Source organism: Carassius carassius, chromosome 11 (assembly GCF_963082965.1).
Source record: "Carassius carassius chromosome 11, fCarCar2.1, whole genome shotgun sequence".
Classification (NCBI taxonomy): Eukaryota; Metazoa; Chordata; class Actinopteri; order Cypriniformes; family Cyprinidae; genus Carassius; species Carassius carassius.
This window is the reverse complement of record NC_081765.1, coordinates 10,280,893-10,308,681: the sequence shown is the minus strand read 5'-3', so window position 1 is coordinate 10,308,681 and position 27,789 is coordinate 10,280,893. Positions and strand designations below refer to the sequence as shown.

The 27,789-nt window shown below is 37.5% G+C and overlaps 1 protein-coding gene across 1 annotated transcript in view; it reads left to right on the top strand.

Moving 5' to 3' along the window:
* Window positions 1-1,111: 1,111 nt before the first annotated feature.
* LOC132152751 (NALCN channel auxiliary factor 1-like) overlaps window positions 1,112-27,789 on the top strand; it is a 134,989-nt gene continuing 108,311 nt past the window's right edge. The window contains exon 1 of the mRNA XM_059561617.1: window positions 1,112-2,421. Within this exon, the coding sequence (XP_059417600.1) occupies window positions 1,783-2,421 (639 nt within the window). The 5' untranslated portion in view covers window positions 1,112-1,782. The remainder of the gene's footprint in view (window positions 2,422-27,789) is intronic.

Genomic DNA, 27,789 nt, shown 5'->3' with positions numbered 1-27,789 from the left:
GAACTCAGAGGGAGTGTCAGCCACATTAAAAAAGTTAACAGCTTAAGTCATTTGTGGATTAATGCGTATTAGAGATGCGAACCGTTTAAAACGATTCAGTTCGATTTGGTGAACTGAATGATTCGTTCGCGAACCGGATATCCAGACTGCTTTGTTTTGAACTCTCTCACACAAAGACCAGGAAGAGAAGACAATGCTGAATAAAGTCGTCGTTTTTGCTTTTTTTGGACCAAAATGTATTTTCGATGCTTCAAAAAATTCTAACTGACCCTCTGATGTCACATGGACTACTTTGATGATGTTTTTCTTACCTCTCTGGACATGGACAGTATACCGTACACACAGTTTCAATGGAGGGACTGAGAGCTCTCGGACTAAATCTAAAATACCTTAAACTGTGTCCCAAAGATAAATGGTCTTACGGGCTTGGAACAACATGAGGGTAAGTTATTAATTACATAATTTTACTATCTGGGTGAACTAACCCTTTAAGGAAAGAATCATACTTGGAAGTACTACAAGTAACAGAGCCATGACAGTGATTTGGCGACTCTGAGTGTGTAAAAAGCGCTTATTTACATGCAGCCTCACTTTTCTTCTCACGTTCAGTACCCAAATTAGGCAGAAAGGCAGAAGCGAAGCGCGTTGTTGTGAAATGCAGTATAAAAAAGGGCCATGCCGCACAGCCTGTTAGAGGACAAATATACAGTATCTCTCTCTCTCTCTCTCTCTCTCTCTCTCTCTCTCTCTCTCTCTCTCTCTCTCACACACACACACACACCTCACGTTTCCGCGCTCGCTTTCCAACGTGCTGCTTTGACGTCCAGATGTCTCTCCTGTGCCCGGCTCCTTACACACAGTTACACTCTGAATATTAATAAACTTAAGCCTGAACTGGATGAACGAGACATACATGTCGTTTCATCTCTGTCACACGCTGATTCTCCTTCACGCAACATGTTGTGACATACATCCGTTTCCTCCAGCCTTTGAGCATTTAAAGGACATTACGCACCGCCAAACTGATGCTGTTTAGGGCCACCGCGTCTTTACACGTTCACACTGCGTCGTTTATTTTTGATCGGAGCTTGCAATAAACGGTTCGCTTTGGACGGGAACGTGACGGGATGCTGAAGACAAGAGGACTATGAATGTGAACAAGAAGAAAGCCAAAGGGTGTGAACGGCTTTGAAATCTAAATGCGTACTGGGAAATGTCCATTTATTATGATGAGTGGTCTCTCATACTGACACGTCCAGTGAGTGTGTGTGTGTGTGTGTGTGAGAGAGAGAGAGAGAGAGAGAGAGACAGGCGGGCGCGCGCGCGCGTGTATCCATCGCCTGTAGTCTGTAGATCTGTGTTACTGCGCCAGGATGGAGATGACGCAAATGACCCAGCTCCCCAAAAAGTGTTTCAAGACGAACATGGCGGCAACTTAACACAGGACCCAAGATGATGATGAACAGCAGAGAAGATCGAAGGCAATCCTCCCAGACAGGGAAAGAGCAGCTCGTTCAGCGTCTCTCCTTCCCTTGAGGAGATACGGGGACACAGGCAGGAGCTTCGGGAACAGAGGCATGTTGTCACACAGAAAGCGCTTTTTTCTCCGGGGAGCCATGCGGAATAACGGAGATATGACCGCACGCGGCTTCATCTAGCCCAGAGAGTCGGATACAGTTGCCGGGAGCGTTGTTGAACGGGAAGAAAACATTTAAAATCAATGCATTTTGTGGCAGAAGAGCCGTCGCGGTGGAGTCGGCCAGTGCTGCTCTTTCCTGAAATATGACCAGGGGTGCTTGGACGTGTCGGCAGCAAAATGACGGCTTAAAAACCTGCTTCGCACCCCGAGAGGACGAAAAGCCATTATTCACCGATTCGGAAAGGGCCCAGAGATGGCGACTGTCCTTAGCCTCTCTTTTGTTTATCACCGTTTTGCTCTCTGATCATCTGTGGTTCTGCGCCGAGGCGAAACTGACGAGGACGCGAGACAAACGGCTGGAGCACACGAACCATATACTTTCATCCAGCCATCAGAGAGAGCAGAGTCTTATTTTTATAGGCAATTCTACCAAATCTCTGTGGAGACTTGAAACTTGTCATCCTGACAGCCTCTCCAAAAACTGCTTGACTTTTGACGAGGCGGAAGCCGTGTGCTCGGGCCTCTCCGAGTGGAACCTGAGCGATTTCTATCTTTCTTTTTGTAACTCCTACTCGCTTTTGGATTTGTTTTACGGGTTTACGAGTCCGGACAATTTGACCTGTAGCCTGGACATGGCTGATGCGTCGGGATGCAGCCAGTGCGTCCAGGCTTACCAACGCTACGACCGACGAGCTCAGGAGAAATACCGAGAGTTTGAGCTTTTGGTTCAGAAATATGAAACGGATGTATATTCGGTGCGGACGTGTATGGAAGAGTGCACGGTAGGCGTACGCTGCCTTTCCTTTTGGTGTTGGTTTGTTTGTTAACGGCTTCCAACAAAAGCTGGTCATATAAGCTGTAATCACATTTCTTTCACGTTGAAAAAAAAAGCCTCTTACATGTGTACGGTCCGCTGTTTTGTCATCTGTGCACGAGAACGCGCAGTTACAGGGTGCGCGCGCACGTGTGGATTAACGGGAGTTTGAACGTCGAACAATATGTCTTTACTGTGTGGTGTGTTCAGGTGATTCCTCTCTCACCTGTATATTTATCCAAATCCACTAAAGCCTACTAATGGATGATCCATGACAGAAATAAAAAATGACGGAAACATCTAAACTTAACTCAAAGCTACCACTTAGAAATGTCTGCCTGTTCATAAATATAATATATATATGTGTGTGTGTGTGTATATATATACTTGTCAGTTAGCCAGGCAGAAAGACCAGCTCGTTTGTTTAAGATGTTTTTGTCCACAAGGGTTTGCTCTCATAGATATATGGCGGGACAAAGCTGAGGGCATGTCCTCTCATTTGAAACAGTGTGAGATTAGGTGTCCTGCGATCTGCAAAGTGACAGAATAACAGAAAGACTCTCTCGGTGTGTGTGTGTGTGTGTGTGTGTGTGTGTGTCTGTGTGTGTGTGTGTGTGAGAGAGAGAGAGAGAGAGAGCCAGAGAGAGAGAGAGAGCCAGAGAGGTGGCGCAGTGCTTTATGGAATTTCAATAACATTAATAGTGAAGCAGTGATTTTTATGCGTAATCCCCAGAAGGCTATTCTTTTCCAGTCATTGCAGACTGACTGCAGGACACTTATATTACCCATTACAATGTGCCTGAATCAGATTGCTAGATCTTATTATTATTGTTATTATTATTATTATTATTATTATCATAATTTGTTTGATTTTTTTTTCTCCATGTTTAAATTTGAGAGTGATTTGATCCCTGTCCATGGTGCTGAAACAAGTAAAAAATGCACTGCATAGTAGTTTTTGCTTAATAAGACACATAATGACACCTGAAAATGCAGAACAAAAACAATCCTTATTTCACACTCATTTTCTACATAGTAACAGTCTAAAATATTTAAAGCTGTATTTACTTATAGGTGTTGCAATGCACTATAACATTTTAAACATGTTGGTAGTTGCTGAGCATCAAATAAATAGTTTTATTCTGATTAATGCATTTTGCTGTTTTTAGGTACTAGTATAATAGTCTGTGTCAGTCCATTCCAGTAATTTATTCAATTTCAAGGAGGGTATTTCTGTTTAAGCAGCAAGCTGTGCAATGAAAAGAGTGTTTTTATGTACACTGACAAATGAAAATTTGCTCACCCTCAGGCCATTCAAGATGTAGATGAGTTTGTTTCTTCATCTGAACAGATTTGGATCTTAATGGTAAAATTGTTTCTTTCAAACATGCAGCTTTTCATTTCACAAAGCATTAGATGATGGACTGAAGTGGTGTAGATTACTTTATTGTGATGTTTTTATGAGCTGTTTGCACTCTTATTCTGACCATTCTCTGTTCAGATGAAGAAACAAACTCATCTACATCTTAAATGGCATTAAGGTCAGTACATTTTCAGCAAATTTTAATTTTGGGTGAACTATTCCTTTAAGCAATACTTAAATATATACATTTTGCAGGTTTTGATTTTTAGATATTAAAGTTGAATTTAGAAATTAAAACTTAAGCATTGATATGGAATATGCGTGGTACATATCCTGCCATTCATCAACTATTTACACCTCAGATGGCACCCAAATCCAGTGCATAATCCATATTAATCCATAGATTGTTTACCCAAAATTACTCTTCCATTTGCCAGTCCAAAATCAATGCCTGTAGACAACCAAAGGCAGAAAAGCAACTATCTGGAAGAAATAAATTCATAATCCTCCATCTGTCTAAATCTGTGTGTATGCATTTGTGAAAGTTAGTTATGAAAAATACTTGAAAATGAGGAGAGAGATTTGTTTTGTTACCGCTCCCCTAGTTTCAGCTTCAGGCTTGCATAGGCCGCCCACAGTTCATTCACTGACCAACTGATGCATTCTGCACACAAAACTGCCAAGCTCTAGTCTGAATGGCTGGCTTTATGTAATATCCATTTTGTCCCCCCCAAATCAGTCCACCTGCAAAAATTTGTGCTTACAAGATAACTCGATATAGCAGAAATATATATTATATATATTTTTATGTTCTAAGACAGAAATTCTGATAACAGAATCTTCACGTTTACATCTAGTCATTTTGCAGACGCTTATATCCAAAGCGACTTACAATTGGGGAATACATAAATAAAATTTTCTTAAAGAGGCGAAAAGATACAGGAAGTGCTTGTGATAAAAAGTTTCAGGCATTGTTCAGTCCATTTCAATAATTTGCTCAATTTCAAGGATGGTATTTCTGTTTAAGCAACAAGCTGTACAATGAAAAATTATGTTTTTATGCCCACTTACAAATGAAAATTTGCTCACCCTCAGAATATTCAAGATGAGATTGTTTCTTCATTTGAACAGATTTGGAGAAATTTGGCACATAATTTGCTCACTGGTGGATCCTCTGCTGTGAATGGGTGCCTGACATCTTAATAAGGAAATTGTTTCTTACAAACATGTAGCTTGGACTAGATAATGGACTGGAGTGTTGTGTATTACTTTATTGTGATGTTTTTAATAGCTGTCTGCACTCTCATTCTAACCATTAACTGCAGAGGATCCATTGGTGAGCAAGTGATGTAATGCTAAATTTCTCAAAGTCTGTTCAGATGAAGAAACGAACTCATCTACATCTTGAATGGCCTGAAGATCAGTCAATTTTCAGCAAATTCACATGCTTACAGCCTATTATAGAGCAATGTATTTTAGATAATTCTGCTCTTAAACAGGAGGTGTAAACAAAACAAACCATGAGTGGTCACTTTATGTGTCAATCAGACTGTCTAAGTGGGCGGATCTTGGCCAGATATGCTGCAGTGTGAACCAGATCTTATGCCTTTAGTCAAGCGTCTGGCTACACAAGACTATTATTCCCAGGAGTGCTTAGTGGAAACATACTTGTTCTTACAAGGCTTTTTGTCAGTTACAATGACTCTGACTGACTGATGTTGATTGACAGCTGCTAGTGGATGTGAAGGGGGCCCAGGTGTCCTCCTTTGAACATGACCAGGTTTTTTGTCCAAGGGTCAGTCTCAGATCAGCTCTAGAAGAGACTTGAATTCATTATCCCTGTAAAGCCTGGCATAAGTAATAGTTTGATTATTTTTTTTCTTTAATCTTTAGATAGTTTTTTTTTTCTGGGGGGTGAATGAAGGCCTCCTGTCATGAATCAATGTGTTTTTGTAAGAAAAATATTTAAAAGTTTATAAACTGTAATCTGTAGCTTCCATTAACTGTCATACTCGCGTTCACTCGCGTTCTGGTGGATGAGGACATAGCGTAAGATACGGTCAGAAGTGATGAATGTGAAGCTCAGCAGAGAGTGCAAAACAAAACACTGGTCACAAATTACTGTAGAAATACAAAATAAAGATTTGTAAAGAAACATTTTGGAGAATTTCGCAATAAGCCAAGAGGAGTTTTCCTTTGCTAAAGTACAATAAGTAAACATTGCTTCCTTTGCTCCTGTAAATAAACATTGTTTTTTAATGAGACTAGCATATTTTTACCGGACCTTACACTATGCCTACGCCCTGCATCATCCTAGCATTGTGAACTTTTATGATAGATGGATGTACTTTATTGGACTTTATTTGGACCACTAAGAAAGAAGAAAAAAAATGAAAGAAGAAAGTCATATACACCAAGGGTGGCTTGAGGGTGAGTAAATCACTGGGTAATTTTAATTTTGGGTAAACTAACCCTATGAATGCTTAGTTTTATGATCAAAGCTCTGTAGTTTTTATTGTGGAGGCCAAATACACTGTAAAATACAACATAATATAATGCAATATAATGATTAAAAGAAATGTTCCTCAGAATCTGATGTACCATATTTGGTAAAATCATATTTTCTAATAAGTCTAATAAATGTTCATCTTCAAAAAAATGTACTAATAAAAAAATAAGTAATTCTTACTTTAAAAATCATTAAATGTTTTACAGCAAAAACAGACATGTACCTCAACCTGAAGATGAACATTTTTTTAATTAAAATGCTAAAATGTACTAAAAAGTAAAAAATTCAGGCAGATGACAGACGGACTGTAAAATATTGTGTACAATAGGTATTCAGGATTTGTTCATGTGGATAATTTAGAGACCATAGAAAGTTGTATATCAAATATTATACAGTGGGCTTTATAGAGTAATTTCTGCTTGGAACAGAAACTTGTATTGAACAAGCAAACAGTGATAATCATTTCACAGTTTAACTAGGATACATTTTTAATCAACATACTAAATACTTTAGTGATAATTGGTCCACAGAGAATGACTGGAATTGATACCTTGTTGTTTTGTTGGTGTTTTGGCACTGTAAGCTGTGTGTGATGCACAACTCCAATCCATTTTGTCCTCCTCCTTTGTCATCTGATCAGAGAGTGGAATGCAGAAAGTGTTTGAAGAATAACATTGTCCTTATGAAATAAAAATCTGAATCCGGGGAGTTGTCAAGCCTTTTAACACAAATCTAAATTGCAAATCTATTCTTATGTTCATGTGACCTTTGCACAAGCATTGCTCTTTGTGTTTGAATTGTGAAATGTCAGTTTAAATACCCCTGCGCTTCTTGGAGAGCAATTATATTTTGGGGGAAAACAATCATATCTCTCTTTTTCTTTTTTTTTTCACTATTTGAAACATCTGTTCCTCTTCTTCTACCTCTCCATGTGTGTTTGCTCACCTCCTCACCTTTGGTGGCCTGCACATTGTTGCACACAATTGGGGAGATAATGACTTTTTTGGCGAGAGGCTGCCCTCTCGACATCACGACAGTGTGACTTTGTAAGGGCGCTTTATTCACTGCCTAAGCCATGGCGACTGCAGAGGGAGCAGAATCTGGGCTTCCACATCCTCTTCCCCAGGGCATTAAATATGTATGGGACTAAAGAGCCATGGACATGCCAGATCTCTGTTTGCAAGGAAAATTAATGAGATGGAAAGACAGCGATTTCCACCGTGCTGGCCCGTGTTCGCATCCAGTAGCAGGGACTTTTGGTACTAAATATCAGAGGTGATTAACATACAGGGGTTGGGTACGCACCTTGTGGAGATCTATCATATGAACATAAAGAGATCTTCAAGGTGAAGTGTGTCATTTCTATGGCGCTAGCAGCACTGAATGCAATGGTGAAATTGTGCTTGATTTTGGGTGGGAGACCTCCTGAGGAAACTAGGTTTCAGCTGGAAGAGGTGTTAGAAAGGCCAGCTGGGGTGGGTCCTAATGCCCCTCTATAGTGCCGGGGACACTATACTGTAAAAAGCACTGTCCTTCGGATGAACTCTTTTTAAGTTCCACAACATAACAAAAGTGCTGGAATGAAATGAGGACGAGAAGATGAATCTTCTCTTTTGGATAAACTATTTGTTTGAACATATGAGCAACTCATCCACAATCCACATGAGAAATATCTGCTCCACTGTACAGCCACATCCAAGTATCACTACTGTTATGGAAATCTTTCTTAACCTCACCTACCCATACACCAACTCACCCACCCACACACACTGAACCCGAAGTAGAGAAAGAAACTTGCAAGTGTGAGTGTTTACTCTCCTCAGGTAGAGAATAATCTAGCCACGGGGTTCATCCACCTGCATCTAGGCTCGGTAACCAAGCACATGGCTATAAACACACAGTAACCAGACCTTTCATTTAGCCCTGCCACTGCCAGAGCAGTAGGTACCTCCTTAATCCTTTCCAACTAGACCGGTCTCCAAATCGTTGAAATCAATGCTTCCTGCTCGAGTCCTCTTTAACCTTTCCCGGAAGGGCTGATGGCAAAAGGAGGGCTGGCGGACAAGGCTTATTTGACTTAGAGGCTCATATGCCACTCCATGTCCCTGGAGTTGGCTTATCGTCCTCAGCCCTGGGGCCTTTTTGACACGGCACAGAGGCTCAGCAGAAAGCCAGAGGACAAAGCCAAGGATCACAATCGTACTCTACTGTTGCTACACAGGCCAGAGATGTGCTCGTGGCCTGTAGGGCACTTGTGTGATCATTGTTTTCCCCTGTCTGGAAGACTTGTAAAATCACAAGCAATTACTGTCATCTCTGTGCACACATGGGCATATTTACCGATGTGTTGTGAATTCCCATTTAGAGACAAGACAGATATGAAATGGAAGATAAATGAAGTTGGATGTGGGAAGTGTCTTTCCCTGTTGGAGCGGATGGTCATAAAGTGAAGGCATTCACTGTTGTTTCATAATGAGGAGCTCCATGAGAAAACAAGTAAAAACAAGCAGTAATGTGTGTGAACTTATGGCCCTATGGTTTCAGCGATGTGGAAAACGCAGACAGAATTGAAAAGTCTGGTCATAAAAAAAAAACACAATGTCACGGAGTATGTCAAAGTTTGGGTGAATTAATTAAAAGAAGGTCATTACACTTAAATCAAATCGTCATATGTACTAGTATTTGTAAATATAAAGCTGCAAAAAAATGAATCCTGCAGGTTCTGCGTGTCTCTGTGTGAATGAATTGCACAGACACAAGGTTTCATTTACTACACATACCGAAGCGCATGTGACGCCTCTGCAGTTTCACTAAATGAGGACATAAATACATGAACAACATGTCTAGAACTGCTCTGAGAGTACTTCATAAGCATTTACTGTTTCATTTGAATAAAACTAGTGTCATATCATATACGCACAGAAATTTTCAACAATAGCAATAAAACACAAACATTTCATAGGGTCCTAAACATGTAATTTTTGTTAACATATTAATAAATTGATGTTAAGTTGTATGTTTCATGATTTTAATTAACTAGAAATGCATTTTGATTAATAAAATATCATTTATAACATAAAATTTACATAACATAAAATGATATTGAAAAAAAAAAATGGAATATGGAAACATAAAAAAATAAATAAATAAAATAAAACGGAATTTGAGAAAAAGTGAAACGGATTTCATAGTACCCTATGAACTGTGTGTTATTGTAAAGAAAAGATATTAAACCGTGGTTCGCAACCTTTTTAACTCCAAAGGTCCCTCACTGAACAAGATAATCCAAGGCCTGAATCGAGACTATGATATTAGCACTTCTGATGTAATGACAAACCTGCTTTTTGTTGACTTTATTTATATGCATATAATAAATATAATATTATATAGTGGAACTTTTCCAATAGTGAAATAAAATCATTTAAAATAATTAAATAAATTCCATATTTTTCCCATAATATGTTTTCCCATCATACCTGATTTAAAGTTTTTCTTTTAAATAATGTTTATTCACAAATACAAATTTACTGTATGTTCACTGTAGACTTCATAAATTTGTACTTATTTCCATTAATTTTCCAGGTCTAGAAATCACAATTTTAAAATTCAATATCTAGGTCTGGTTCTTAAATGATAGTTCTGAGAGAACAAATAAAATAAATAAATATAATATAATAAAAAAATTAAATTAAAAAAAAGTCTGCTTGTGTCTAGATTTTTAGCTGTATTAGCTAATTTTAAAGCTGTTTTTGTCTTATTTAATCTGAAGTGTGCTTCAGAACCACTGCTTTAAACATACTCTTACATTACATTTGGGTTTATTGAAAATTAAGTCCGAATTTATTTATTTTTTCTCAATATATCCACTGTTAGTCGGAGCATATAGTTTCCTGTGACATTTGGAACGTTGTCAAAATAGACTTGTGACAGTCAAACATTATTTTTCAGGAAAGGTGTTAATGAATGTATTGCTCTAGAATTTTTAGCTACCGATATTCTTTTTAAAGAAAGCATCACATTTGATTTAAAAACTGTAATAATATAATATATTATTTTATTATTTAAAAATAAATATTACATATGATCATATATATATATATATATATATATATATATATATATATATATATATATATATATATATATATATATATATGCATGTCTTCATGTCTTCATTTGTTTTCTAAACATTTTTGATTTTTTATATTGAAGTAAGTCAGATGTACGAAATTGTGATTGGCTGGATATGATGTAAGACCACGACAGATCACATAAATACTACACACAGAGGCACACACTTCTTGCCCCACACACATTAAAGCAAACAAGCAGTAATTGTGTATCTCTGGAGTGCTGTTTCCTGCAGTTCCAGGCCTGGCCCTTTCTTCCGGTCTAATTCAATTTGTGACCTCCTGATTCTCTTAGCGCTAAAGGAGGAGACCGTCTCTCTCTCTGTGCGCTTACATTTTGCATCCACTGCTGGAGCTAAAGACTTCTCTTAAACTTACGCTAAAAGAGGTGATTTAGTCTCAGAGATCCACTCTCTAATACACACGTACCAAAATAATCTTTCTTTCCACATCAATCCTTTACTGTCCCTCTCAGTCCCTCTGTCACAGATCTGTATGTTGGATTCGCTCTGTATTTTTATTACAAGCTGTGTCCACACAGGCCCAGACAGACTCCCTGAGGTCCCTCAGGACTGCCTCTAGAACATGGCAGTTAAGACAAGCCTTTCTTCCTTCTGTCTTCCCGAGTCTCTCTTCTTCTCCGAGTGGATGATGGCCACATGCTCTGCCAGAGATCTCTACCGAACTAATCCTTCCTTCAGGCTACATTCTTTTAGAGGACATCAGTACAAAACTTCTGAAATCTAGAAATCTGCACTATTAAATACCACTCAATTAGTTCAGGTAGTGAATTAATACGTAAACATTATTAACAAGCAGGGCATTCTCCAAAGGGAAATGTCGCTGTAGATATTATCACTTGTTTGAATGACACATAACATGGAAGCAGATACAGCTGTAATATGCTGATACCTGTATATTTGAGGGTGAATTTTCAGAAACCTGTCAAGAATCTGTCATATTTCACCACAGAATCAAAAGAAAGTAATTAGAAAGAAACATGAACTACACTACTGATTACAACTTTGAGGTTGGTAAGATATTTTGGATGTTTTATGTTCACAAAGGCAGCATTAATTTGGTCAAAATACAGAAATAAAATAATATTGTGAAATAGTATTACGATGTAGAATAACTGTATAATTTAATATTTTTATATTTTAAAATATAATTAATTCCTGTGATGCCAAAGCTGATATTTCAGCATCATTTCTCCTTCAGAATCATTTGATGCTCAAGAAACATTTCTTAGTTTCAATGTTTGTTTTTTTTTGTTCGTTGTTGTTTTTAGTTTTTTTCTGAATTCTTTGATTAATGGAAAATTCAAAAGAACAAAATTTTTTTGAAATAAAATTTTGTAACATTATAAATGTCTTTATTGTCACTTTTCAGTGTGTTTGATTAATGCATCCTTGATGAATAAAAATACTAATTTCTCCTACAACATAAAAAGCATATATTTTGCGCATAGAAAATGCAGATGTATTTATTTTTATTTTTTATTTTTTTTTAAGATCATTATACATTCTTTAGACTATTAATGTTTTTACATTGTGACAAATTTTTTGAATGAAATTTCTACTTATTGTCCAACCAAAATCTCTCCACTAAACAAAAAGGCCTCATTTTCATTATTGATGTGTTCATTAAATGGGGCAGTATTTATATCGTTAATTTAATCTAATACTTTTTTATTAAGATTTCATAAATGCATTAGTTGTACTGTAATTTACTTAAAGGTGCAATAGGTGATTGTCTTCAGAAACATTTTTTGTTATACTGGTTGAAAGTCTCTTCACATCCCGATAGCAATCATTAAGTTAAGTGGTCTAAATCTATTTATTTGTATTTATTAGGGCTGTGAATTTTTGGCAAGGTAGCGTTTCGATTCGATTACGATTCATAGGTTTTCGATTCGATTCAAGAACGATTTTTGCAAATTTAGAACGATTCAATTCGATTCGATTCACAATTAAATTCGATTCGATTCGATTATAACGATTCGATTCTGCATTCTTTAAAGGCAGAGTAGGTAATAAATGTATAAACAACTTTCTTCCAAATTTGTTTAAATTTTCTATATATATCAATGCATAATTAAAATGTAAGTACTCTGATAAAAAGAGTATAAAAATCGAGTGACTCTAGACCGTTTAATCTGTATTAAACACAGCTCATTATTTCCATTTCGGGACGAAACATAGGATTGGCTTAGGCGACTGTCACTCTCTCGCAACCATGGCAACCACCCTTTTGCCACACATGACCTGCCCACTTGCGCGCGCAGCCGCGCACGTTTGATTTGAGGAATTCAACAGGCACGGATCCTAGGAATACCAAAACAATGGCAGAGAAACAGCAAGCAAAATTCACAGTACCAGCCTATGCAGTTAGCGAAGGCAAACCAGGCAAAAAAAGGAAGGCAGTAACAGTACAAGAAAAGGCAATGAACAAAAAGTCTTTGGATAACAAAGAAATAAAATGCGAGTTAATATCGGCGTGGCTTTCCAGCGATGGCGAGAACTGAGGGAACTCAAGGGGCTGAAAAGGGACTCCTTGATGGCTTTATTTCTGCTGGACAGGTAAATCTTTCTTTTTGTGTTTTGATCATACATATTTTTTTCATGAAGCATGTGTCATTAGCACACGTAGCTGCGTAATATAGCTAACATAACATTACTTAGCGAGCCGTAATAGAGGCTTTGGAAGGAGCCCAGAAGGGAGGGGGTGGAGTGAATGGAAATAATGAGCTGTCTTTAAAACAGTTGTGAGAGGTCTACAGACACTCGATTTTTATACTTTCTTTTTCAGAGTACTTACATTTTAATTATGTATTGATATATAAATAAAGTTTAAACAAATTTGGAAAAAAAGTTTTTTATACATTTTTTTACCTACCCTGCCTTTAAGTGCATTCACGGGATTATTTAAATGCTTCTACTAAATTCTTTAAATGCTTAGTCAGGGGGCAAATTACAGTAGCATTTATGATTAGAGAACCATAGGTTAAAAAAAAAAAAAAAAACTTTTGTCCATTGTTAAATGCTAGTTTAATGATGCGACATGGCATAGGTAAAAATGTATGTAAGCCAAGTTTTTAAAAAAGAGCTTAAAGAGTATTATGTATAAGCTAACATTTTGTCACACCAGGGGCGTAGCCATAATTTCAGAAGTGACAGAAATGTAAAATACAATCATTTTATGTATGTAGCCTATATAATAATAATAATAATTATTATTATTATTTTTATTTTTTTTACAAGGAATTATCTTCTTTTTTAATTACTTTTAATTAGCTGTAATAAATCAAATACACTGCTGGACAATAATCAATCATTTGTAATCGATATTTTTTTCCTAATGGCAATTTTATGATTGTTTTATATACTAGGTTACATTTAATTAGCAATTATTTAAAATTTCTGCACAGAATGAGGTAGAAAATATACTTTATAGTTTCTGTACTGTAATAAATGTCAATTAGCACTGCATCATTCATAAATTGTTTGTGTTTTTTTTTTAGTTTCATCAGTTCATTCTGCTTTTATTCAGTTTAGCTGCAGATATAGCCTGGCACGTCTATGAGAGCGAGATCGCTTCTCTTTCAGTGTGAAAACGTCTTCATCTCTATTTAACTTTTACTCTCCATCAGCGAATGATTCTGAGAGAAAATGCACCAGATGTCCGTTTGCTAATGAAACAAACGCTACTTTCATGCATCAGATTATCAGATAAATCTTGCGCTCTTATTTCAAGGTCGTTGTTAATGCTGTGGTTCATTTTAACAGTTTCCTTCGTATATTCGGTTCATCCGCATTGTTTAAAAACATTTATCATTCAATGGATTTATGCGTATGATTTAGACACTTACATTTCTGCTCCGTCCATGCAATAAATACAGCTGTCGACGGCTCCGGTAAGTCCGTCGGTAAGATGCAGAGAGCCATTGACAAACTACAGAAAAGTAAAACTACTTCACTTTAGTATTACGGTCCATGAGTTCTATAGATCACACGTCAGCTGCGTCAGAGACGAACGGAGCGCGAGCGCAATCCTGTGACAGTCTCAGTCGGTAAACAGTGGAGCGCGTGAAGGACAGATAAGAGGCACGATTCACGAACACTCTTCAAGGTCTCCATTAATTCGTGCGTGTAGTAATTTAATGTGTATACATTTTGAAAGCATTGAATCGCTATAGAAATCGCGTTTCATTCGATTCTTAGCATTTTGAATCGATTACTGTCCAAGATCGGTGATTCACGATTCAAAAATCATGTTTCAAGATCGATGCATATTAATCGACAGGGTTTGTAATCGATGCGTCGAGAAAACGAGTGAATCGTTACACCCCTAGTATTTATTTATTCTGTGGAAGGCATAGGACCAAGAAATTTATGTCTTGTTTTTAATAGCTTTCTTACCTGCCTGTCAACATATGTATCTGCATACCTCTGCGTACCCTGTTCGTGCAGACAGAATATGTCATCAGCGCATTAACGCACGCTGTGAAGACTAGTAGACAGCGCGAGAATGGCAGACAAACATAAACTTCCTTCCTGTTATTGTAGTTCTTTTAAAGTTTTCTCGCTGGTGAATGACACATGATGTAGCCCAGTGATTCCTAGTTCCAGTCCTCGTGCACATATTTTGCATGTTGTGAATGAACTGTGTTCCGATCGATATGATCCCTACACCGTGTTCATTGCTCTCTACTCCCTGAGCAGGGGTTTCCTTCACTTTGGAACAAGGACTGGAATTGGGAACCGCTGATGTAGCCTATTGTAGTAATGTTGTCTCTGGTATTCTGGTCTGTAAGCATAAATGTGTTCAGGGGGCGTGGCTTTAGACTGCGATTTCAAGGAGGGTGGGGCGTTCGCTTTCAGTGCTATCAGGCTAATGTTAGCATTTTCCAAGATCTCCTATTGTTCCTTTAATTGTCATGAAATGATGCAAAAAAGAAAAAAAAAACTATTTTTTAATGATTAAAATCAAATTAAAAATCAAAGAGATTAAAATCATAACATCATTATGCAAAAATGTTAAATGGTTCCTGAATAATTGTCATTTTTATTTATTGCAAATAAATTTGTTTTTATTTGATTTTGTTAACACTTTAAAACAAGTTTAGTATATATTTTTTTGTTTGTTTGTTTTGTAATGATGCTAATTATACAACACTGAATTTATTTGATTTGCTTTGCATCTAACATCTTGAACCAGAGCTCCACATTAAAATAAATAAATAAATACTACTAATAATAAAATACTTGTCAGAATTAGCAGTTTCATCCTATGAGACAATACCCTGAAGTAATCTTAAGCTGAATGCTTTGCTCGGTGACTCCCCTGTTCATTGCTGGCAGTTACTAGAAGTAAACCTACATCCATTTTGTTATCAGCCCAGTCCAATTGCGCAGCAGAAACCAAGGTATCAAGGTTTGGCTAGTTAGCATGGTCCTGTTAGCCCATTGACTAACCCAAGTTAACCCAAGAACTCTAAAATATTTCATCATAGATTTTTCAGTTTATAGTAGGTGTTTTATCCCAGTACCCAATTAGAATGCTTTTTAAAGCATGCAATGCAAGAAGCCAATAATTTTGATCCAGCATTAAAAGATGTCACAGAGTTGCCAACTTTAGTGGCCAACATGTCTTTCTAGCAGTTGGGGAGTCTTCTAATTGTCTCTGAAGAATCTGTAATCGCAAGCACAAGACTGCAGGATGGTCCAAAGGGACTGAGGTGGCTGTTTAGCTGGAGGTGCTGTGCTGTAGGTAATTAAGAGCAGTATGTGCTAGTTATTATGAATTAGAATAAAACAGAGGAACTCATTAAGGCTCACTCGTGGGAGAACTACGAGCAAAGGAACAGTATTTATTTATATGACCCTGAGAGGGAGACCTCAGTCAAATCTGACTAACAGATGTCACCGCACTTGTGTATTGACCTGAGAGTCGACCAGAGACCTCAAACACACTTGAGGTCAGAGCCACTGATGAGGTCAGAGCCCTTTCTCTCCATTTTTCATCATTTCCTGTTGTATCTATGAAGCTGATGTCTAATTTAATTAAGAGCGTTGTTGGTTTTTCATTGTGCAAACAGCAGAACGGAAGGGAAACTCGATGTCATATGAAATGCCAGTGTTTGTCCCACTCGAGAAATCACATGAGAAGTTACGACGTCTCTGGTGTTTTCCCTCAGCGTGTGGGGTATTACGTCTTCCAGGAAGAGCTGTGCTGATTTTATGAAAAGCTCTATAAAGTCTCTAATTTCTTCCCTTCTATGTGATGTGACTTCTTATGATTGCTGAGCTTTGCTTCTCGTCCGTTTGATGTACACAGCAATGTCTTTCAACCCAAACAACATTTGTGTTATGCTTCATGAGTTGACATTTTAACTAACAAGTAATCAGATATGATTGATCTTTCCCTTGATCTTTTTATCCCTTGATAAAATAATTGTGATCAAAATTGATAGATACAAAATATTCATACTAATAAAGACTTCTTTTTCATTGGGTGGAAAAAATATTGTAAAAACAGCTTGTTTTAGAACTTCTTGACAAGAGACAGATGCCAGACGTATATTTAAGACAACCTACTGGTGAGGCCAAGTTGCACCAGGTGCGATTCTTGCAGTTCAAGGATATGGAATGTTGAATTTCCAAATGAATTTGAACCACTGAATATTTTGTCAAATGATAAAAATTTTGGAATGGAACTACAGAGGGTGAAAATATTGTGACATTTATAATGACAAAATTGTCAGAAATATTTTAAATTGAAATGTTAAATGACTAAATATACACTACATCATGCTAAACTGTAGTTTTTGGTTAGTGTAACTCTTTGGCTAGTGTTCTGTCTCTCTCTCTCTCTCTCTCTCTCTCTCTCTCTATATATATATATATATATATATATATATATATATATATATATAATGCTCAAACAATAAAGGGAACACATGCAAATGTATATTCTTGAATCTTTACTGTTTTTCATACTGAATCTGAACTGATTCCAAGAAGTCGGTTCTTTTCTTGACAGGTGACTGCCCCTAGCTAGCAAAGACTACTGAATGTCTACGCAAATTCAAAACAAACAAACAAAAAGCATTTTCTCGTTTTCAACGTGCTTCACCAGAGCATTCTAAATCAGTCCCTTATAACTTATATATTCAATTTCAGTTAGGATGCTTAGAAGGCAGCCGCTTATGTAGGCTGTTCACTAGGTTTTGGAACACATCCTTTATGTGACCCCCACACAACATTGTGTGGATTGAATATGAGCAATGACTTCTGATGTACAGCAAATACTGCTGCTGTTTTTGCAAGCAATTACCCATAATGCAGGTTGCTGACTGGATCATAAGCCCACAGCTGTTTCTTTATACCGTTGTGTTCGCACACAGCATTAACATACATTTGTCTTTCTGCTTGCATAAAATGGCCTCATTACTGTCTGTCTTCAGTGCTTGCACGGTGTCAGCTCTGTTCTGCTGTTGCCTCCTGTTGACATTACCAGTAATTATGTCATTTCCTGTTGACTCCTCCTTGCACATGTCAATGGGTGCCAGTCTTTTCTCTGGAGCTCTCGTCTCCAGTCTGAGGCTGGAGATGGTGCTTATCTTCCCACCATACTCTGCTCATTTGCGGCTGAATTCTGCCGCTGGGCCGGCGTGTCATACGGATTACAGAGCAGAATGAGATTAAGAAAACAGCGTGAGAGTGTGACCAGCCATTATGACTGTTTCAATGCTAAATGCCTCCTTCTCCGAAGCCAGTGCAGTGAGCTGGAGAGCACAGTTCCTGCTTTTATTGATGTCTACACTGATGATGTGTAACGTGCAACAATGTCAACACTGCAAAAAATTTATTTCATTCAATCGCTCTTCTCCTCCTTCACCAGACGTAACCTGCAGTTTGTATTTATAAATATTCACTCAAAAGAAAAATGTTGTTCCAAATGTATAATTAGTGATTTGGTTTGTATGTTTATTTGAGTGAATGTGATTGTTTCAGCTGTTTTTGGTGTGTGTGTGTGTGTGTGTGTGTGCTCTTGCGATACAAATCTATCATCTCAATACCTATGTGGGAGCAGGATCTCAGTGGATCTGATAGCCGCTGTTGTGCTGTCATTAAAGACACTATCAGCCACGAGGTGAAGACGGGAATCAGGAGATGTTTTTGGAATACTGTTCCTAATGTTAAAACAGCCTTTATTATCCCACTGACACCTACAGATCACTATCACTGTCAGAGAAAATAGAGTCAGCCACAAGAACACCGAAGGGAATTAAGGAAGATCTGGAAAAGCTTATTGATAGCAGGTACCCAGCTAACAGGGAACATTCTCACAACTTTCATTTTTATTTTTCATTTTTAAAGTTATATAAATGTTTGGACAAAACATACCTATTGTAATATGTATGGAAAGTCTTAAAACCTCATCAATATTTGATATGCGTCCTTAAAATGTTGAGAGAGAAAAATAATCAAACCCCACACTTTTTTTTCCCTATTTCTTTCAGTACTCTGAATAACTCAGAAATATGTCATAATACTGAAATAACGTTAGCTACAATGTCCAATCCATGCATACTGATGGTGCTTTAAGCAACTCTAGCAACTCTAGCAAACTTCACAGCCTAAATGTTATGTTCATGATGTTTTGTGAGTGACAAATGTTTTGAGGGCTTTTAAAGTGTGAAATGGAGTGATATTTCCCTGTCTGCTGTCTTTCACGTCACATTTCTGAAGTTGCTAGTGAAGTGCCCATGAGCAAAGATGGCAACATGTAGTATACTGCATAAGAGTACATGTGCTGTTGGAATACCATAGCACAGTGTTACTTTTATATACAATGGATGGAATGATTACTATAGTCATGCACCATTTTATTTTATTTGCAGTATGTATAGGTAAATAATAGCATAAGTGCAAAAATGGCATTAGAATTCAATTTGTTTCTTTGAATCTGTTTAGTGTGTCCATTTCATGGAATTATTTCAAAACTGATTTAACAATTAATTTCCGTCATCAGTCAATGAACTGTCATTGTTTCATTATGTAATTTTGTCCCATTTTTACCTTTTTTATTTATTTATTGTCCAAAAACATGGTAACACCATAGCACCTTTTGTACATACTGTATTTCTTGTTAGTGTATCCTTTTCTAGCAAAAATGTGGTTATTACCATCCATCCATCATTGCAAGACTTGTCCTTCCACCCTTGCCCAGCTGCCTATGAAGTGCATGCAGAGGGGACATGTGTCCCAGCATAAACATGCTGTAAAGTGGTCAACAGTGAGTTAGAGTGTTGGTCTCTCTCACCCTCACATCCCAGAAGGAACACAACACTGTGCTAATGGAAGAGAGCTGTCTCAACAAGCCTTCTAGCATTGTGTTAGCCATTTCCTTCCCTCTCTTTTTAAAGTAGGGTATAAGAGAGTGTGAAGATTTCAGTGATGATAATTGGCTCAGATTCCCAACTGGTTTTAGTGGCATTAAATATGAATAGCAGGCTCATGTAGACTTGTTTAGACGAGAGGAGTTATGAGCAGAGAAGCATTTTTTTTCTTTCTTTTTTTATGAAGTATCATCAGTGTGAATAAGAGCAGGCTAATGAAACAGGTTTAAATCAGTGATTACTGGAGTGCTGTCACACACATACACATGTGGCTGATTGTAATTAGCCCGCATCAACCAGGTGACAGTAAAAAAAAAAGAAAGAAAGTCAGTTGGGTTTGAAAAGTCTTTGTATTTTTAACCCCTTTTTTGAGCCCTGCCGCCTGTAATCAGAGACGGTAGGCGTACATATATTGAATGAGACAAATTTAACATTTAGATCTTCAAAATGGTGACTGTTCTTCTGCTTGAACACCCAGATGCACCAAACCAACATCGAAGAACTAGTAGCGACATTGTTGTTGCCTCATGTCACCTGTGTGTGGGCCAAAAAGTTGCACTTAAACACAGCGCAAAGACAACAGCCATTCGCCAGTTACAGCATAAGCATCCCGCACCTGTATGAAAGGAATTAACTCCACTACTGTAGTAGTCTGTATTTTTCATTCAAAAAAAAAAAAAAACCTAGGACTACAGATATACAAACTGCAAGCAATAAAAACAATGAAAATCAATTTGTCAATTGCTCATTTTCTTCACTTGCATTTTTTTCAACCCATGCAGTTGTTTACAAAGCTGATGCCAATCAGAGTGATCTCTCTCACTGAAGGCCTCCGCTACCAATACATACACTAGGCCAACATGCGTTTAATGAAAGCCCAACATTGGTCTACAGCCGACCGTTGACTTGGTGTGTCACAGTTTTATAGTTAATTCAGTTAAAAGGAGTGCATGTGTATATGGACTGAGTGTTATAATTTAGTCATCGAGTTGTATCGATCACAGTGATGGAGTGGACCTGTAGAGTGCCATTAAAGTTTGCAAGATTGAGGTAAGCTGCTGTGTCTTCTACAACCAGCCATCAAGATAGAGAACTGTGGTGTACAAATCGCATCCAGTGCATATTTCTTGACAGCATTCGCAGTTACCTAATACGCATAATTCCCATAGTAAATCAGTCTCTAAAGTAACACAGACAGCACATAAAAATAAATGACACTACAGCAAGCGCAAATCATTCTTAGTGAATCCTCCCTGAGAGAGCAGCACCTTTCAGACTGGATCCATCTGTTGTATGAGGAATGTGTCTGCTCAAACTAGGGCGAAACACTGCGAGAGCTCTGCTAACATATTTTAGCTTTTTGCGTAGCGCCATTTCAATGCACGACCTGTTTGCATGCAGCATCTCTGTAATCCTGCCCATTTCTCTGTGTGTGATTTATGAAAAGCTTCCTGTTTGTTCTTTCAGTCCAGGTCAGTAACAGGATGCGCAGAGGCTCTTGTGGAAACCCATCTCTGCTTGTTCATGTGGGGGACAGCTTGTTTCTTTGTGGAGTCCAGAAAAATATGGGTCCCTGGTACAGTATGAATGCATATCAAATATTACATGACTGCACTAGTTGTGATATCTTAGACTTATATGGTAAGTTGGCATGTCAAATGTGCCAAAATGCACCAAAAATACCATGGTGCTACTGTATTTTTGGACAAGTAGTACAGTATGTAGTGGTTGACAGTATGCCCAAATATTACATTACATTTTGAGGTATAATATTATATAAAGGTCAATTCTGCTTGGATGAGTCAGATTTAAAGCTGTTGCACAACAGTCGATATGTGCACACTTGTGTCCAAATCGTATTTAAATTTTATATTAATGTACCTAGTGGTGACAATGTTCACCATGCGTACAGTACCTACCAACTACCCTTTGAAAACAAGTTCTTCCTCACCTTGACTGGTTTGGAGCACGCCCTGCTCTTTTTTTTATTTTTGAATTTTACTTTCTTCATCGAGCTCTCTTGTAAATAATCTAAAGCAGTCCTCCCACTGATACAGTGGCCACAATATATTCACTGTGGTAAAAACGGTATTGTAAAATCTCCTCCATTACAATTAATTCATCTTTATAGGAGGCACATTGATGGTTTCAACTATGTCAAACACAAAATATACGTTTAATAATGTGTTTATTGCATGAGTGGCCCTACCAATTCTATCTGACCACCTACATAGGATTTTAAGGTGTTTAGCTGCCAGAACCAGAAAGTAATCCAAATGTAACCTAGTCCGAAACACACATCACTGCAGGCACAAATGTGCAAAATAATCTTCTTTTCAATGCTTTTTAGAAAGCCCCGTTTTGCCCATGTAACGCAGTCCCAGATGAATCCTATAAAACAGACTAAACAGCCAATGAGGCACTTGAAACGCTGCACTCTGCATTAGAAATAGAGCTTTGGATGGTTCTGGCATGCAGCTTGTGTCAATAGAGAGAGGTGGTCGGGCTCAGAGCAGGTAGTAATGCAAGCAGACGCCTACATCCCTGACGGAGGGGAGAGAGCGAAAGAGAGAGAGAGAGCTGCTGCTGCTGCTTCTGCCAGAGGCTTTTACTGCATGCGCCACATTCTCACAGAACAAGTCCTGCCAAGCACATGACCTCTCCACTCTGCCTGAGACTGCATATGAGTGTGTTTGTGTGTCAAAAACACACAGAGAGCATCATGTAAGAAAAAGTGAGTCAGAGAGACGAGAGAGAGAGAGAGAGGGAGAAGAAAGGGAATATACCGCCAGTGCTCTGCAGACAGGGACGTATTTCACTGTGGAATGGAGAGAAAAATCATTAGAGGGCAAACCCCGCTCCACCTGCCCCATGACACTCCCTCCATTAATCACCTTGGGCCACAAGTGGCCCTCCATCCCCTCTATCTCTCCATCTTTATCTTCTCATCTCTCTTAGCCACAAATCTGCACCCTCCATCCTATCAGGGACTCTTCTCTTCCACGGTTTCATTTGCTCTGCTGTAATGTCATTACGGCCCACCTCAATTCAATTCGACCCAATTTAAATAGAAAGCTTTTAAAAAAACGCTGAAATTGGCATTGATAGCCATGCGTTTTGCCATAAGTAAACAATGCTTGTCCCTTGGGCATGAAATCACATCTTGTGTTGTGCAAATATATTTGTTGTTCTTGTAAAACTCTTCTGTCTTCTTGTCGTCTGTACTGTATGATGCTGGCTCATGCATTATTGACCCGCAATTGAATTTTGATGAGTGCAAACTTGCAGTTTTCACTATAGAGGTGCCAGAGGAATAGTTGTCACATGGACTGTATCTTAGATACTATATGGTTTGAAATCACAAATTAATGTTTGCTATAGCAGTGGTTTTGTATGCAATTCTCGTGCAGGTGTAATTCTCAGGGGTTTCTGTTGGACATTCAATGTAAATGTAAGATATGGTAAATAAGATGTAATTCAGACCCCACCTGTGACCCCTCACACTCGTTCTATCAAATTACTGATTACTCATTACTCCTTTTAAAAGTAATCACGTTACTGTTCTGATTACTTTATTTCAAACGTAATCAGTAATTAGTTACATTACTAGTTACATTACTTTTTTTCTCTATGAAATGTATGAAATCCCAGTATACACGCTCCCGATAAATATTTGTTATTAAAGCATCAACATTCACAGAGCAATGTTATTTTTTACAAAAGCAAACGGCTGCTGCGTGCATGATTTGGCAGAATGCAAGCAAAGATCACTTTTCAGCAAAAATTTCAGCACTGCATTGCTCAACCCTGCAAACATGTGTTATAGCCTAAATAGAAACTCTGCCTATTAGTTCATGTTGCATGTGTGCAATAGATGAATAACAATTTATTTGTTTTAGATATTTTATGTTTAGATATTTTTATTTTACTGGAGTCCCGTGAATCATTTTAATCTCCCAAATCCTGTTGCGTCGGGTCTCGCGGAAGAAGGTCTCTAATCCACTGGCACTTGACTTGACAGTGCATGTGCTGCATCCTTTTTACAATCTCTAGATTATAAAACACTGCATTCTGTCAGCAATGTAACGCGGCAGTAATGTATAAAGACCTCGGCTTGTAACTGTACTCTAATTAATATTTTGAAAATTATAACGCGTTAGATTACTCCGTTACTAAAAAAAGAAATCAAATTACAGTGACGCATTACTAAGTAATGCGTTACTGCCCAACACTGGTGAGGAGACACCTGACCAGTGTTATTTTTCATCTTACATGTAATCAGCCATTCATAACAGATCCGTCATTCATAATACCAGAGCAGAGAGATGAGTTCAAGAGAGGAGAATGGCAGAGGAACGGAGGAGAGAAATGACGAAGGCAGAATAAGAATTTAGAGAGGTAATTTTAAGCTGCCTCATCCTGCACTATGCTCAGGGGAAATGCCCAGGTCTGGCAGAATTGGGCTGTGGAAGAAGAATGGGCCAGATTTTAATAAAGAGGCCGGAACAGGGCAGCGTTTGAATAACTAAGAGTGTCAGTGAAAAGATATTTAATACCAAAGATCTTCAGTAATGCTTCAGCTCTGTTCCAAAACCTAGTGAGCTGTCTACATAGACATAGATGAAGGCAGTTATACATGGTAGGAAACATAATTTTAAGATGCCTTTGCCCCATATTATGAGACAGCATTCCACATGTATCCTTCACAGAGAAGGCAATCCGGAAATCCATTGCACTGAGCTCAGTGAAAAAACCAAGCTAGAGATTAATTCATATAATATCAAATAGTATCAATAAAACAACTAAATGTTTTGTTTTGTTTTTCGAAATACATTCTTTTTTTAGTGTAACAAATATAAGTTATATCTTGCATTTTTAAGCTTGTTTGAGTGTTATGGTGCATTAAGGCCATGTCGTAATTACCGTAATCACTACATTACAACCTGAACATTTTAAGAGCTGTTCACATCCTTGAACTCTGATTTATGCATTTCTATAGCAACATTATTAACGCCACAATGAATCCAATCCGTAATCAATAGACTGCCTACGTAGTTATGCAAATGCCTTGAAAAGATAGTCTATCCAAAAATGAATAAATAAATAAATAATTCTGTCATCATTTTACCCTTATTTTATTCCAAATCTTTAAGATTTTGGTTAATCTTCAAAGATATTTTTAATGAAACCTTAGAGGTATTTGTCCCTCCATTGCAAGATCAGGTAACCAAAATTAAAAGATCCAAAAAGTTTATAAAGCATAATAAAATTAATCCATGTGAATTGAGCAGTTTAATCAAAGTCTTGTGAAAAAACATGATTGTTTTATGTGAAAAACAGATTTAATTTATGCTTTTACTCACATTTATTAAACACACATACAAAGAGCACATCATGTATGGTAATCACAAAAGCTTGTGCGTCACACGCTAGCGCAAATCTTTATTGGCTCCATGTATTGTGTTGATTAGATGTTAATAAAAGCCTAAACTTCAAAATTCCAAACCATATCTTTACCCAAGTAGTGTTTTATAAATTGTTATAATGATTTATATTTTAGAGCTGTTGGAACAGATTTAACTGGAAATTGCATAGACAAATTGTGCAATTGTGCATGTCACCTTATACCCATAAACAGAGAAAATCAGTTTTGAATTTGGGTAGTGTGAAGCTGAAACTTTGTTGATGCAACAAACAAGAAGAAGAAAAAAAAGCACAATGGATCATTAAAACCAGCAAACCTCCAGGTGAATCAGTGTTTGTAAAAAACAAAGAAGCTATTATTTGTGTGTCTATTTGCTCAGATAAGATGACATGTATGTGTACACCATTGCCTTGAACCATATTCATCAGTGCACAGGAACAGAGCCAAAGCACAGCCAAAACAAATATTTGCATTAAAAAAGATGCATTAAAGTTACTTTTTTAACTGCTAGAGGGTCAAAAGTTACATAGTGTAGCTTTAACTAAATTTCAATGCTGAAGCTGTTGCCAGTTTTAGCGATTCCACATGATGTTGGAAGTTTTACAAGTTTAAATTACAGATTCTACAATTCACAATTGATAATTCTGACATGGCGTGAGCGCATCTTTACCTAATTAGCTTGGCAACATGCTAATGCTTGAACTCTAATGAAATCAGATTTGACTTGCATCTCCCACACACTTCACATGGAAAATGCTATTCTTATGACACGTGGATTTAATGTATTTGTGCAGTTAATTGTTCACTTACAAGGTTTTATTTCCATTAGGGTGCTGCACTAGAAGGCTGCAGCCTGTGTAGACAGTAAGATTTGAGATCTGTGGATGTGGTCTTCATTTGGTCTGTGTTTGCATTCACATGGCGGAATTTGTTGGTTGAAAAGCTGAGCGAAGAAACCGATCTGCTCATGCTCGAAATAAAAGCGCGCGAGCAGATCAGATCATCTACGGGACAAGCAGGAATCCACCAAAGCTTCCCGAGGTGAAGAAGGCATGGGATGAAGTAGAATTTCACTGATCATTATAAGTAGTAATACGCTGAATTGCAAATAGGCAGTCTAATTCTAATACACGCAATGACTATCCATTAAATTTTTATATTTATGTAGCCTACACAATAATATTATTTTAAACTGTAATCCTTTTGTTTTTAATATTTGAAATGTTTGTGTGATGCGCATCCCTGTGTGTAATAAGCAAAGTCAACGCGCACTGTGGACCCACCCAGAGGTGCATTTTCTACCAACACGCTCTTTAAATAACAAAAAAATATTGAGCCATTGACTTTAGACTTTAGACCAGGTTTGAGTTGGTCTAAGACACAGTCTATTTTCAGCTCCTTAAAATAGCAATGTGCCAGCAATGCGACTGAACAATTTTTTGTTATTGGAGTATTTAATAATTTTAACATACTAACATGGCATATCTCTCATGGAGCGCAGCATTCACTCTGTATGTGGTCTTGGGTTTTTCCCATTTGTTGTCACCAGGCCATGAACCGAACCAGCCAGCTCTGATATAATTTGTAACAATACAGCCTTCGATTTGAAGCAAAACACAATGGGGTTTTCATTCCATGACCCTTCCTGTTGTGCTCTGTTCACTTCTGAGGACTATTTGTTTGTTAAAACTGTCAACAAAGCTGCTGGACTGAAATCAGAGCATCTCAGATCACCTAGGAGTCCACCAATGCCATAAGATGTGGCTATTTGATTGAACATTGGTTCTGACGTTTGATGACCAAAATGTAATTTTAGAACAGTGTCTATTGACAACATCAATTGTTGGTTTTAAGTCATATTAGTAAGTAACCAAAATTTTTCAATTTGTCTCATTCCAACATCATAATGAAGTCAAACACAAGGTATAGTAACCAAAACCCAACATTTGATGAATTTCATAGTTAAATTATACATAGATGTTTTGTTGGCTTAAGCTTATGTTTAAATTATAAATGATGGAGGCTAACATCAAACCAACAATTGATTTTTATGGCAACAAATATTTTACATCTCTCCAACATTGTGGTCCAACATCTTTCTGATGTTTTTTGATGGTATATCTTTAGCGTAGACAGGTTCTCAAAAAAGCCCAATGGGTTTGTTTCAGCACCTCTTGTATTTTTGATGTACTGTAAAACCACAATCTATCTCCATCTATTATTTTTTATATGTCTTTTTATGTGTTTTGTGCCCTTGGCATTTATCTTTTGGTGAATCAGATTCTCTTAAATTCTCCATAAAAGTGAGCTTACTACTCACATTATCCCAAAAAGACGAATAAACAATGTATTTTTCTTGTTGTCCTAAAAATTCAAAGAGATAGCCTATGTTAAATGTAAGCATGTGCTATGTGCTCATTAAGATGCTAAATAAACGTGTGTGTGTGTGTGTGTGTGTGTTCTATTGTGTATGAGTAATCAACATATTAATCAGTCTCTTCTG